A 12,683-nucleotide genomic window follows, 5' to 3' on the forward strand; every position below is an offset into this window, starting at 1 on the left:
GTTTTGGGTGCTTTCAAAGGAGGGAATTGTTGGTGACACTGGGCATGGCGCCAGGTAACTCGAGGGGATGGCAGACCTTGAGAGTCGATGAAGCCCCCTCGCTCTGGGCCACCAGGTAACTCGGAAGGGTGGAAGACCACGTGAGTCGAGGAAGCCCCCCGCCCTGGGCCCAGGCAAGCTTGAACACTTCCCTCCCCTGAAGCTAATGAGAAAACAATTGTGATTGGTTGCTGTGTTACACATTGCATATGCTGTTGTTTTTGTTTTGTAAATGTGTTATGCAAATAAAAACACCTCTTTTTTGCTTCAAAAAACAAAACAAAACACTCTCCTGCTACCCTCTGGCCATGCTGTATCACAATATATATATTAATTACATTTGTGATTGAACTCTTTGGGTGAGAATTGTATATCGACTGTTCTGTTGTGCCTGCATTCTGTCATATATTTCATGTTATAGCAGTCTCGGATGATGACCCAGCACATGTTGGTTTTAAGAACACTTTCACTGCAGTTTTGACAAAACACAAAGAAGGTACCAATGTGAGATTTCTAAAAATAGGTTTAAGAATCTGAAGTGCCTTCCAAAATCTGAGCGGGACAAGGTGTGGAGCATGCTTTCAGAAGTCTTATGTAAGCGGGGGAATGGTTCTGCTATTGTGGGGAACTTTCCTGGCTTCTGCATTACCCTGGTGAAGTGGGCTAGTGAAAGGATCTGAGTACTCGCTGCCACTTCCTTTACCCAGAGGCCTCCCCACCCTTGAGGACTCCCCTTCCACACTCCTGTCTGGCAGAGTCCTCGTAACCTCGACAAGGCTGGACCCAGGATTCCTGGGGGGCTTGACCCCCAACCTTGCTGTGGTCACCTAGGAGAGGGGCTAGGGTGTCTCCACTCTGGGGTCCTCTCTCTGCACTGGACACTTCCCTGACCCACTGACCATTACATACAAGTTAAAGCAAATACAAGTTCAGGGGTAGGCAACCTATGGCACGTATGCCAAAAGCGGCATGCGAGCTGATTTTCAGTGGCACTTACGCTGCCCAGGTCCTGGCCACCGGTCCGGGGGGCTCTGCATTTTAATTTAATTTTAAATGAAGCTTAAACATTTTAAAAACCTTATTTACTTTACATACAACAATAGTTTAGTTATATATTAAAGACTTATAGAAAGAGACCTTCTAAAAATGTTAAAATGTATTACTGGCACGCGAAACCTTAAATTAGAGTGAATAAATGAAGACTTGGCACACCACTTCTGAAAGGTTGCCGACCCCTGTACAAGTTATTTAATCAACAATTAATTTAAAAAAGAATAAGGAAAAATGGGAAAGGTTAAAGGAAAACACATCAACCTGCTCTGTGGCAGGGAACATCACAAACAGTGTCTCTGGAATGTCAGGACAGTTCACAGTCTGTTCTTTGTAGGTCCCAGGCCTCCTTCTCAGGCCCTGGCTGTGCTGCAGGGATGCTGTGGGTTCGACACTTGCTCTGGTGGTGTCCACACACCTCCGGGCTTTGGGTGGTGGGACCCTTCTTCCAAGCGTCAGCCCCCCATTGGGTTAAGATCACCCTCCCAGTCTGGCCTGCAAGGACCCTTGGCTGGGGGTGTCTTTCTGCATTGGGCCCTTTGCCCAGGGTCTCCCCTTGGCTGGCCCCAGTTGCTCACTGCCCCCACCTCCAGACTGCTCCAGCTCCCCTGTTCTAGTTCTGGCTCCACTCTGCCTCAGCACTAATGCTGCTGCTCTGCCTCCAGCCCCCTGGGCTGCTTCTCTGGATCTGTGGCTGCAGCCCTGCTCCCAGCACAGGATCTGCTCTCTCTGGGCTATGTCTCTGGCTCCTCTGGATGGCACCGTTCTGTTCCCTAGCTCAGCTTGGGCCCCTGCTCTCTCCTTAGCTCGGCCCCACTCTGTCTGAGGCCTGGTCTACACTATGAGTTTAGGTCAAATTTAGCAGCGTTATCTCGATTTAACCCTGCACCCATCCACATGACAAAGCCCTTTTTTTTGACTTAAAGGGCTCTTAAAATCAATTTCTTTACTCCACCTCCGACGAGGAGATTAGTGCTGAAATCGGCCTTGCCGGGTTAAATTTGGGGTACTGTGGACGCAATTCGATGGTCTTGGCCTCCGGGAGCTATCCCAGAGTGCTCAGTTGTGACTGCTCTGGACAGCGCTTTCAATTCAGATACACTGGCCAGGTATAAAGGAAAAGGCCAGCAAACTTTTGAATCTCATTTCGTGTTTGGCCAGGGTGGCAAGCTCACCTTCACAGGTCACCATGCAGAGCTCATCATCACAGGAGACCATGCAGTCCCAGAATTCCCGTAGAGCTCCAGCATGGACCGAACAGGAGGTACGGGATCTGATCGCTGTATGGGGAGATGAATCAGTGCTGGCAGAACTCCGTTCAAAAGGACGAAATGCCAAAATATTTGAAAAAATTTCCAATGGCACGAAGGACAGAGGCTATAACAGGGACCCACAGCAGTGCCGCGTGAAAATTAAGGAGCTCAGGCACACCTACCAAAAAACCAGAGAGGCAAACGGCCACTCCGGTTCAGAGCCCCAGACATGCCGCTTCTATGATGAGCTGCATGCCATTCTAGGGGGTGCAGCCACCACTACCCCAACACTGTGCTTTGACTCCATCCAAGGAGTGGGGGGCAACATGGAAGTGGGTTTTGTGGGCGAGAAAGAGGAGGAGGAGGTTGTAGATAGCTCATAGCAAGGAAGCGGAGAAACCAGTTTCCCCAACAGCCAGGATCTGTTTATCACCCTGGACCTGGACCCAGTACCCCCCGAACCCACCCAAGGCAGGCTCCTGGACCCTGAAGGCAGAGAAGGGACGTCTGGTGAGCGTACCTTTGTAAATATTATACATGGTTTAAAAGCAAGCGTGTTTAAGGATTAATTTGCCCTGGCATTCGCAGCCAGTACAGTTACTGGAAAAGTCTGTTAACGTGTCTGGGGATGGAGCGGAAATCCTCCAGGGACATCTCCATAAAGCTCTCCCGGATGTACTCCCAAAGCCTTTGCAAAAGGTTTCTGGGGAGGGCAGCCTTACTCCGTCCTCCACGGTAGGACACTTTACCACACCAGGCCAGTAACACGTAGTTGGGAATCATTGCAGAACAAAGCATTGCAGCGTATGGTTCCAGTGTTTGCTGGCATTCAAACAACAGCCGTTCTTTATCTCTCTGTGTTATCCTCAGGAGAGTGATATCATTCATGGTCACCTGGTTGAAATAGGGTGGTTTTAGTAACCGGACATTCAGAGGTGCCCATTCCTGCTGGGCTGTTTGCCTGTGGCTGAACAGAAATCTTCCCCGCTGTTAGCCACGCGGTGGGGGGAGGGATGAAGCCATCATCCCAGAAAATTGGGTGTGTGAGGCGGGTGTGTGTGTGTGTGTGGGGGGGGGGGGTTAGTAGGGTTTCTGCTGCACGTGAACCCGGAAACCGCAGCCCTTCCTTTTAAATTGCCAACCCATTTTTAATGGCCAACCCAATGGCTACTTCGTATGGGAAATAAGGGCGCTGCTGTTTGAAACCATCCCCACATGTTATGAAGGTTAAAGAAGCCAAAAGACTGTGGCTTACCATGGCTGCCTGCAAGCCAAATTCTGCTGCCCGGCCCTGCGTGAGTGATCTCTCACACCAAACCAGCATACCCTCAATAAGAGGCAAAATGCGACCTTGTAATGAAAGCACATGTGCTATGTAATGTTAACAGCAAGGTTTACCGTGAAGGAGTGTACCCATTGTTCTATAAAATGTTTTTTTTTAACTACCCCTCTCCCTTTTTTTTCCCTCCACCAGCTGCATATGTTTCTTCTTCCCAGAGGCTAGCGAAGATTAGAAGGCAAAAAAAACACACTCATGATGAAATGTTCTCTGACCTCATGCTGTCCTCCCATGCTGACAGAGCACAGCAAAATACACGGAGGCAGACAATCTCAGAGTGCAGGAAAACACAGTATGACTGTGAGGAGAGGTGGCGGGCTGAAGATGGTAGGTGGCGTCAGCTTGCTGAAAGAAGGCAGGAGTCAATGCTCAGGCTGCTGGCGGATCAAACTCATATGCTCCAGCATATGGCTGAGCTGCAGAAAAGGCAGCAGGAGCACAGACTGCCGCTACAGCCCCTGTGTAACCAACTGCCCTCCTCCCCAAGTTCCATAGCCTCCACACCCAGATGCACAAGAATGCGGTGGGGGGGCCTCCGGCCACCCAGTCACTCCACCCCAGAGGATTGCTCACGCAATAGATGGCTGGCATTCAAGAAGTTTTAAAGTTTTAAACTTTTAAAGTACTGTGTGGCCTTGTCCTTTCCTCCTCCACCACCCCTCCTGGGCTACCTTGGCAGTTATCCCCCTATTTGTGTGATGAATAAATAAAGAATGCATGAATGTGAAGCAACAATGACTTTATTGCTTCCGCAGGCGGTGATCGAAGAGGGGAGGGGAGAGTGCTTAGCTTACAGGAAAGTAGAGTGAAACCGGGGTGGGGGGGTGGGGTTCCATCAAGGAGAAACAAACAGAACTTTCACACCCTAGCCTGGCCATTCGTGAAACTGGTTTACAAAGCTTCTCTGATGCGCACCGTGCCCTCCTGTACTCTTCTAACGGCCCTGGTGTCTGGCTGCGCGTAATCAGTGGCCAGGCGATTTGCCTCAACCTCCCACCCCTCCATAAACGTCTCCCCCTTACTCTCACAGATATTGTGGAGCACACAGCAAGCAGTAATAACAATGGGAATATTGGTTTCGCTGAGGTCTAACCGAGTCAGTAAACTGCTCCAGTGGGCTTTTAAATGCCCAAATGCACATTCTACCACCATTCTGCACTTGCTCAGCCTGTAGCTGAACAGCTCCTGACTACTGTCCAGGGTGCCTGTGTATGGCTTCATGAGCCATGGCATTAAGGGGTAGGCTGGGTCCTCAAGGATAACTATAGGCATTTCAACATCCCCAACAGTTAATTTCTGGTCTGGAAAGTAAGTCCCTTGCTGCAGCTGTTGAAGCAGACCAGAGTTCCTGAAGATGCAAGCGTCATGTACCTTTCCAGGCCATCCCACTTTGATGTTTGTAAAATGTCCCTTATGATCCACCAGTGCTTGCAGCACCATTGAAAAATACCCCTTGTGGTTTATGTACTCGCTGCCTTGGTGCTCCGGTGGCAAGATATGGATATGGGTTCCGTCTATGGCCCCACCACAGTTAGGGAATCCCATTGCAGCAAAGCCATCCACTATGACCTGCACATTTCCTTGATATCAGCAGCTCAGTGATAGCACTGGCTATTTGCATCACAGCAGCCCCCACAGTAGATTTGCCCACTCCAAATTGATTCCCGACTGACCGGTAGCTGTCTGGCATTGCAAGCTTCCACAGAGCTATCACCACACACTTCTTAACTATGAGGGCTGCTCTCATCTTGGTATTCTTGTGCTTTAGGGCAGGGGAAAGCAAGTCACAAAGTTCCATGAAAGTGCCCTTACGAATGCGAAAGTTTCTCAGCCACTGGGAATCATCCCAGACCTGCAACCCTATGCAGTCCCACCACTCTGTGCTTGTTTCCCGGGCCCAGAATTGGCATTCCATGCCATGAACCTGCCCAATTGACACCATGATGTGCACAATGCAGGGGCCTGTACTTTGTGAGAAGTCTATCTCCATGTCCTCATCACTCTCATCACTGCGCTGCAGTCGCCTCCTCTTCTCCTGGTTTCGCTTTTCTTGCAGGTTATGGTTCTGCATATCCTGCTCGATAATGCGAGCGGTGATTATAGTGCTCATAATTGCCGCGGTGTTCTGAGCAGGCTCCATGTTCCCAGTGCTATGGCGTCTGTGCTGAAAAAAGGCGCGAAACGATTGTCTGCCCTTGCTCTGACAGAGGGAGGGGCGACTGACAACATGGCTTACAGGGAATTAAAATCAACAAAGGGGGTGGTTTTGCATCAAGGAGAAACAGAATGGCCCCCTCAAGGATAGAACTCAAAACCCTGGGTTTAGCAGGCTGTTGATTTCATGGAGGGAGGGAGGAGAAAATGAATACAAAACAAATCTGGTCTATTTCTTGTTTTGATCCACTTCATCTATCTTTATACATCTTGCTGGCAGCAGACGGTGCAGTACGACTGCTGGCCATCGTCATCTCCTGGGTGCTCGGCAGAAGACGGTCCAGTATCACTGCTGGCCATCGTCGTCTCCTGGCTGCTCATTCGAAGACGGTGCAGTAGGACTGCTGGCAAGACTGAATCACCATGAGATGAAACTTAAAAGGGAAATGACCTGGCTGAGTCACTCCCATGTTTGCCTAGGCACCCCTGACCGACCACACAGAGATCGGCTAAAAGAGCACCCTGGAGTATGGCAACAATGGCTACCAGTCATACTGCACTGTCTGCTGCCAAAAGGCAATGAGCTGTTGCTGTGTAGCAATGCAGTACCACGTCTGCCAGCACCCAGGAGACATAGGGTGACGGTGAGCTGAGCAGGCTCCATGCTTGCCATGGTATGGTGTCTGCACGGGTAACCCAGGAAAAAAGGCACGAAATGATTGTCTGCCATTGCTTTCACAGAGGGAGGGAGGGAAGGGGGTGCCTGACCATATGTACCCAGAACCACCCGCCACAATGTTTTAGCCCCATCAGGCATTGGGATTTCTACCCAGAATTCAAATGGGCGGCGGAGACTGCGGGAACTGTGGGATAGCTACCCACAGTGCAATGCTCCGGAAGTCGATGGTTGCCTCGGTACTGTGGACGTACTCTGCAGACTAAATGCCGACTAAATGCACTTAGAGCATTTGTGTGGGGACACACACAATCAACTGTATAAAAACGCTTTCTACAAAACCGACTTCTATAAATTCGACCTAATTTTGTAGTGTAGACGTAGCCTGACCCAGATAATTCCAGCTCACAGGGAAGAGGGGACTCATCCTGGCCTCCTGACTCCCTGATTAGCCTACCCGCCCTATCAATCAGGCTGACCTGGAGCATTGGCCTCTCCCCATTGTTCCTGGGGACTGTCAGTCTCAGGGTCCTAATTTCCCATTGACCCTTCCCCTTTTGGTACTGTGAGCTAGCCAACCAAAACACCCCACTGAATGTTAGTAAGGGGACAATAGTCCCCTTACACTTAAAAGAGCAACACTCAGATGCGGAAACTACAGAACCCGAACCACCAAAAAAAGTCAACCTTCTCCTGGTGGCATCTGACTGAGATGATGAAAATGAACATGCGCCATCTGTCCGTTCTGCTTTGGATCATTATCGAACAGAACCCATCATCAGCATGGACGCATGTTCTCTGGAATAGTGGTTGAAGCATGAAGGGACATGTGAATCTTTAGCGCATCCGGCATGTAAATATCTTGTGATGCAGGCTACAATAGTGCCATGAGAACACCGGTTCTCACTTTCAGGTGACTTTGTAAACAAGAAGCTGGCAGCATTATCTCCTGCAAATGTAAACAAACTTGTTTGAGCGATTGGCTGAAGTAGGACTAGTCTGTACAGTAGTCTGTACAGTTTTACATTGTTTTATTTTTGAGTGCAGTTATCGTTTGTACATAATTCTACATTTGTAAGTTCAACTTTCATGATAAAGAGATTGCACTACAGTACTTGTATTAGGAGAATTGAAAAATACTATTTCTTTTTTTTTTACAGTGCAAATATTTGTAATAAAAATAAATATAAAGTGAGCACTTAACACTTCGTATTCTGTGTTGTAAATGAAATCACTATATTTTAAAATGTAGAAAACATCCAAAAATATTTAAATAAACGGTATTCTATTATTGTTTAACAGTGTGATTAATCGCCATTAAATTTTTTAATTGCACGATTAATCTCCATTAATTTTTTTAATCGCTTGACAGCCCTAATTTTTTACATTCAAATAGAGCAGAATAAAACCAGGATTACATATGAAACAAAGAAGGTGAAGGTTTCACTATTTATCTTTACAGCTTCCATTTACTCTTTCTATCAATGTTCTCTTTATAGTAAAATGATTTTGTTGCTTATACATTTTTTTAAAAAATAACAAAGGTGTTGTTTTAGGAAGTGACTAAAACAGATAAATTACATTTCTCACTTTAAATTGGCATTTTTATTTCTAATTATTTTAGAATAGTTTTAGAGTCCTATCCATAGTATAATGTGAATGTGGTGAGGCGAACCTTACTTTTCTAAAACAATCAGTGGAGATTCTGCATAGTAGACATTTGCTTGTCACCAGTTACAATCTGGTCAAATATTATTCTGTATCTTTAAATTTGTTTATCGTATTACCACATTTTCAGATTTCTGCCCAGGAGCTGTTTGTGGCCTAGTTCTCACTGATTAAAATCAAGATAATCCAAAGCAACTTCTGGCTACTGTTACCAAACAGAAAGAGAAGTTGCAATTTCTCACATTTGGTTGTGCCTGTATCGTAGGATAGTGATAATTCAGCCATTGTTTTTTGAATTTATTTTACTCTGCCAAGAGTCTTGGAATTAATTTAGAGGTTCTGTTACTTCTTGAGAAAAATGACTGACCAAACAAACACAAAACTAAATCACATTGAATTACTGCCACAGAAAAGATTAAAGTTCTCTCAAGCATTTTTTTTCTCTTGAAAAGGGTGGCATATATAACATGAAGACAAAATATAACACAGATACAATAGAGATAAAAGTAGATAACTTGAAAAATTAATTATTCAGTTTATAAAAGCTAGTTTTGCATAGTAGTAAACTTAAACAGAAAATTGGACTTTTGTTTCTTATTATTAATTATTATTATTGCTATAAAATTGTTTCTGGCTTGCTATAAATCTTAATGAATGCTGATATAAAAGCACAGATTCTTCTTTTATTTCAGACTAAAACAATGCATAAATTTCATTAGTTTTCAGTTTTACTAATGTATTTAATGAATAGAAGTTATTTATTTTAATTGTATTTTATTAGGAACAATTAATTCAGAGAGCTCAAAATGAGGTTTCTGTTCTATTTGAACACCTAGACCGATACAGTGAGACAATTACTTCCACATACATGTCTGGAGAATAAACGTCCTTCTACAAGTCTTTAATCAGATCCCTGTGGCATTGCATGGGGGACTATTTCAGCAGAATTTAGTATTTTTAGGAGATAAAGGATTTGGATAAGGGAGACAGTTCTTAATCCATACTCCCAGTTCAGGAATGAGATTGTGTTACTTCCTTCTTTTCAAAACCAATTTATATTGACGACATACATTCAAATAACTGGCTTTATATCCTGAGTTGGAGAAAACCCTCTAAAGAACAACATTTCATTGTAGTTGTGGTTTTATTGCCAACGGTAAAGTTTTAATTTAAAGCGAAAAACAAAAGTTTCCCTCTTCAGAGGTCTCTCCAGCTCTAAGTATCAGGGTTTATTGGCTCTTCTTTACCTCATCTTTATTCTCTCCTACAAGAAACTCTACTGAATGAAAATACCCTCTTTCACCTTCACGCAGCTAAGAAATGAGGTAACTTAGTGATACATATTTTGCAAAAAATACACTTTTTTAACTCCGAAGAAACACAAACAGAGAGGAGAAAAGAGCCCTTTTGGGCTTGCAGCTGGGCGGGCTCTTTAACGTACCAATCACAGATCAGCTCTTCTCTATAAATTCAGGCATCTGACCAAGTCTCTCCAGCCCAATTACTTTTGATTTGCTGAAAACGGTTGTCAGCATGTCGGAAACTGCGCCTGTTGCAGCTCCTGCTGTCTCCACTCCTGGAGCAAAAACCTCTACTAAAAAACCGAAAAAGGCGGCAGGAGGCTCTAAAGCCCGCAAGCCTCCAGGTCCCAGCGTGACCGAGCTAATCACCAAGGCAGTGTCCGCATCCAAGGAGCGCAAAGGGCTCTCTTTAGCTGCTCTTAAGAAGGTTCTGGCTGCCGGAGGGTACGATGTGGAGAAGAACAACAGCCGCATCAAGGTAGGATTAAAGAGCCTGGTGAGCAAAGGCGTTTTGGTGCAGACAAAAGGTACCGGTGCTTCTGGTTCTTTTAAACTCAACAAGAAGCCTGGTGAGATTAAGGAGAAGGCACCGAAGAAAAAGACAGCGGCAAAGCCTAAGAAGGCAGCTGCTAAGAAGCCTGCCAGCGCCGCCAAGAAGCCCAAAAAGGCTGCAGTGGCGAAAAAGAGCCCGAAAAAAGTCAAGAAACCAGCGGGTTCTGCAGTGAAGAAAGCAGCCAAGAGCCCGAAAAAAGTGAAAGCCGCCAAGCCCAAGAAGACAGCTAAGAGCCCGGCTAAGGCGGTGAAACCAAAAGCTGCCAAGCCCAAGCCAACAAAGGCCAAAACAGCGAAGGCGAAGAGGGCAGCACCCAAAAAGTAAAGTGTAAATTGGAAGAGAAAATTTCTGACCCAACGGCTCTTTTAAGAGCCACCCACAAGTTTCAAAAAAAGAGCAAAAATTGCTATACTCGATAACATTATGTGTGAGTTGGAGGTATCCCGAGTACTCGCTTTGTTATAGAAGTTGGGTATAGTGAGTATGTACAAAGAGAGAGAATGCTCGTTCTTTCCGGTTTACTATTAGGATCATTTCCTGGGCAGTTTTAAATAAAAATATAGGGAGTGAAGAAGGTTGTAGCGCCGGGAAGCTATAGCTAAAACTCCCTTACCGTGACACGCTTCTAGGTAGCTGGGAGTCAGCTGGTTAGGGGCGGGGTGCTTAGCTCCCAGTAGATTCTAGACTATATTGCTTAGTTCTAGCTATTTAGACCAGTACTGACAAAATAAGAAAGCGAGATACGCACTTTCTCCGTGCTGTTTGGCTATCTCCTCTCTGATTGGCTGATGGTGCAGATATGGATAAATCTTATTGGACACGTCCGAAGTTTTGAAAACCCCGCGCACTCTGAGAAGAGCGCCCATCCTTTTCTCTGATTTGATTGGTCACAAAAACTGTCGTCACCAACGACCCGATCCTTGAAACGCTCGCTCCCTGAAGGATCCTGACTTTCCTATTTCCAGCCCCATTCCTCTAAAGCACTCGTCTTTCAAATACTTTCCCCCAACTATTAGAGAGACAAGGTGGGTAAGATAATATCTTTAAGCTTGTCTCTCCCACCAATGGAACTTGGTACAACATAAGATATTACCTCACCCACGTTGTCCTTACATTCTGGGACCGACACGGCTACAAGAAGACTGAATTTCCCATCCCAATTGCATCGTTATTGCCCAATTCCGACAGTTCCTGGCGCCCACTTCCTGAAAACTATTTTGTTTTCTCGTGTGTGTGTGTACACTTGTCTCACTGTTTCTTTTTTAGACTGACCTATTTATGACTCCTGAACACTAGTCCCAGGGAACAAGCAGGGCGACAGACCAGGGTGTTTTTTTTTTTTAATGTATTCACATTTCCAATCTTGTATTAATTCGAGATGATTTAAAGGTGAGGACGAGCTAAATTCCTTTCCCCTCAGATTGATTACGTATGCAATCCAGAACCCACCAATTCTCTTTACGTTTAAAGTGTAGATAAAGGACAGATGGAGAATGTACCTGGATTCATTTACAATACTTCCATAAACTGTTTCCTCGTATTTTTCTTACTTCCCAACACAAATGTACCCTAGAACCAAGACGCTTCTTCGGTTTTTACTGTATTGGATTAAACAATTTCCCTGTTTGTTATTGCTGCAAACAATGCCAGCTATTTCAAGTGCAACGTAATAGTTCATCAAGAGTTTTGAGTTAACTTGAGAATGTGTGATTTAAACAAGAGTTATTACATCGACTATTTCATCTGCGGAAAGTCTTATCAGGCAAACTGACAGTTAATCAACGCAAAACGGACAAAAGTAGTAAGGAGCATTTATATGGATACTGAATGCCCCCCTTCAACAGAAAAATAAGTAAAAGAAAGCAGTAACAAAGGATATTTATAACATACTTTTACTTTCATCATTTGAGTATTGTATACAGTACATTTTATTATTTCTTGTATTTACGTGGATTTTGGTTCCTCAATAGGGCAATACATTAATTGCAATTACTCTAGTTTAAAAATGTATTTCCAGCATCAATAACTAACACCGAAACTAAAAACGCAGAATAAAATGCATGTGTTAAAACAACACAATGCATGGTTTAGTGCCAAAGCTCTTTTACAGAGTAAGTGGGCGGCTCTGAAAAGAGCCTTTGAGTTACAGATGTTAGCATTCATATATCTTTACTTAGAGCTTGTGTACTTGGTAACAGCCTTTGTACCCTCAGACACAGCGTGTTTGGCCAACTCCCCCGGCAGAAGCAGGCGCACAGCGGTCTGGATCTCTCGGGATGTGATGGTTGAGCGCTTGTTGTAATGCGCCAGACGAGACGCTTCCCCAGCGATACGTTCGAAAATGTCGTTTACAAAGGAGTTCATAATGCCCATGGCCTTAGAGGAAATGCCGGTGTCCGGGTGAACTTGCTTCAACACTTTGTACACGTAAATTGAGTAACTTTCCTTCCTAGTTTTTCTACGTTTCTTATCTCCTTTCTTCTGGGTCTTGGTCACGGCCTTCTTAGAACCCTTCTTAGGAGCAGGAGCAGATTTCGCCGGCTCAGGCATTTTAACAGTTAAGTGTACTCTCCAACCCGACAACGACAACAACAAAATCAGAAAAAAAGAGCTGTTCCTTCCTGTATTTATAGGTTTGCTATGCAAATGA

At 45.1% G+C, this 12,683-nt stretch overlaps 2 protein-coding genes across 2 annotated transcripts; one reads left to right on the forward strand and one right to left on the reverse strand.

Annotated features, from left to right (window-relative positions):
• The first annotated feature begins 9,679 nt into the window (after positions 1 to 9,679).
• LOC141986279 (histone H1.11R-like) lies at positions 9,680 to 10,357 on the forward strand. The gene has a single exon (XM_074950640.1). The coding sequence runs from the start codon at positions 9,713 to 9,715 to the stop codon at positions 10,355 to 10,357; it is 645 nt and encodes a 214-aa protein (XP_074806741.1). The 5' UTR covers positions 9,680 to 9,712.
• A 1,579-nt stretch (positions 10,358 to 11,936) lies between these two features.
• On the reverse strand, positions 11,937 to 12,631 carry LOC141986285 (histone H2B 8). The gene has a single exon (XM_074950654.1). The coding sequence runs from the start codon at positions 12,581 to 12,583 to the stop codon at positions 12,203 to 12,205; it is 381 nt and encodes a 126-aa protein (XP_074806755.1). The 5' UTR covers positions 12,584 to 12,631; the 3' UTR covers positions 11,937 to 12,202.
• Positions 12,632 to 12,683: the final 52 nt, after the last annotated feature.

The sequence above is a fragment of the Natator depressus genome, chromosome 1, assembly GCF_965152275.1.
Source record: "Natator depressus isolate rNatDep1 chromosome 1, rNatDep2.hap1, whole genome shotgun sequence".
Lineage (NCBI taxonomy): Eukaryota > Metazoa > Chordata > Testudines > Cheloniidae > Natator > Natator depressus.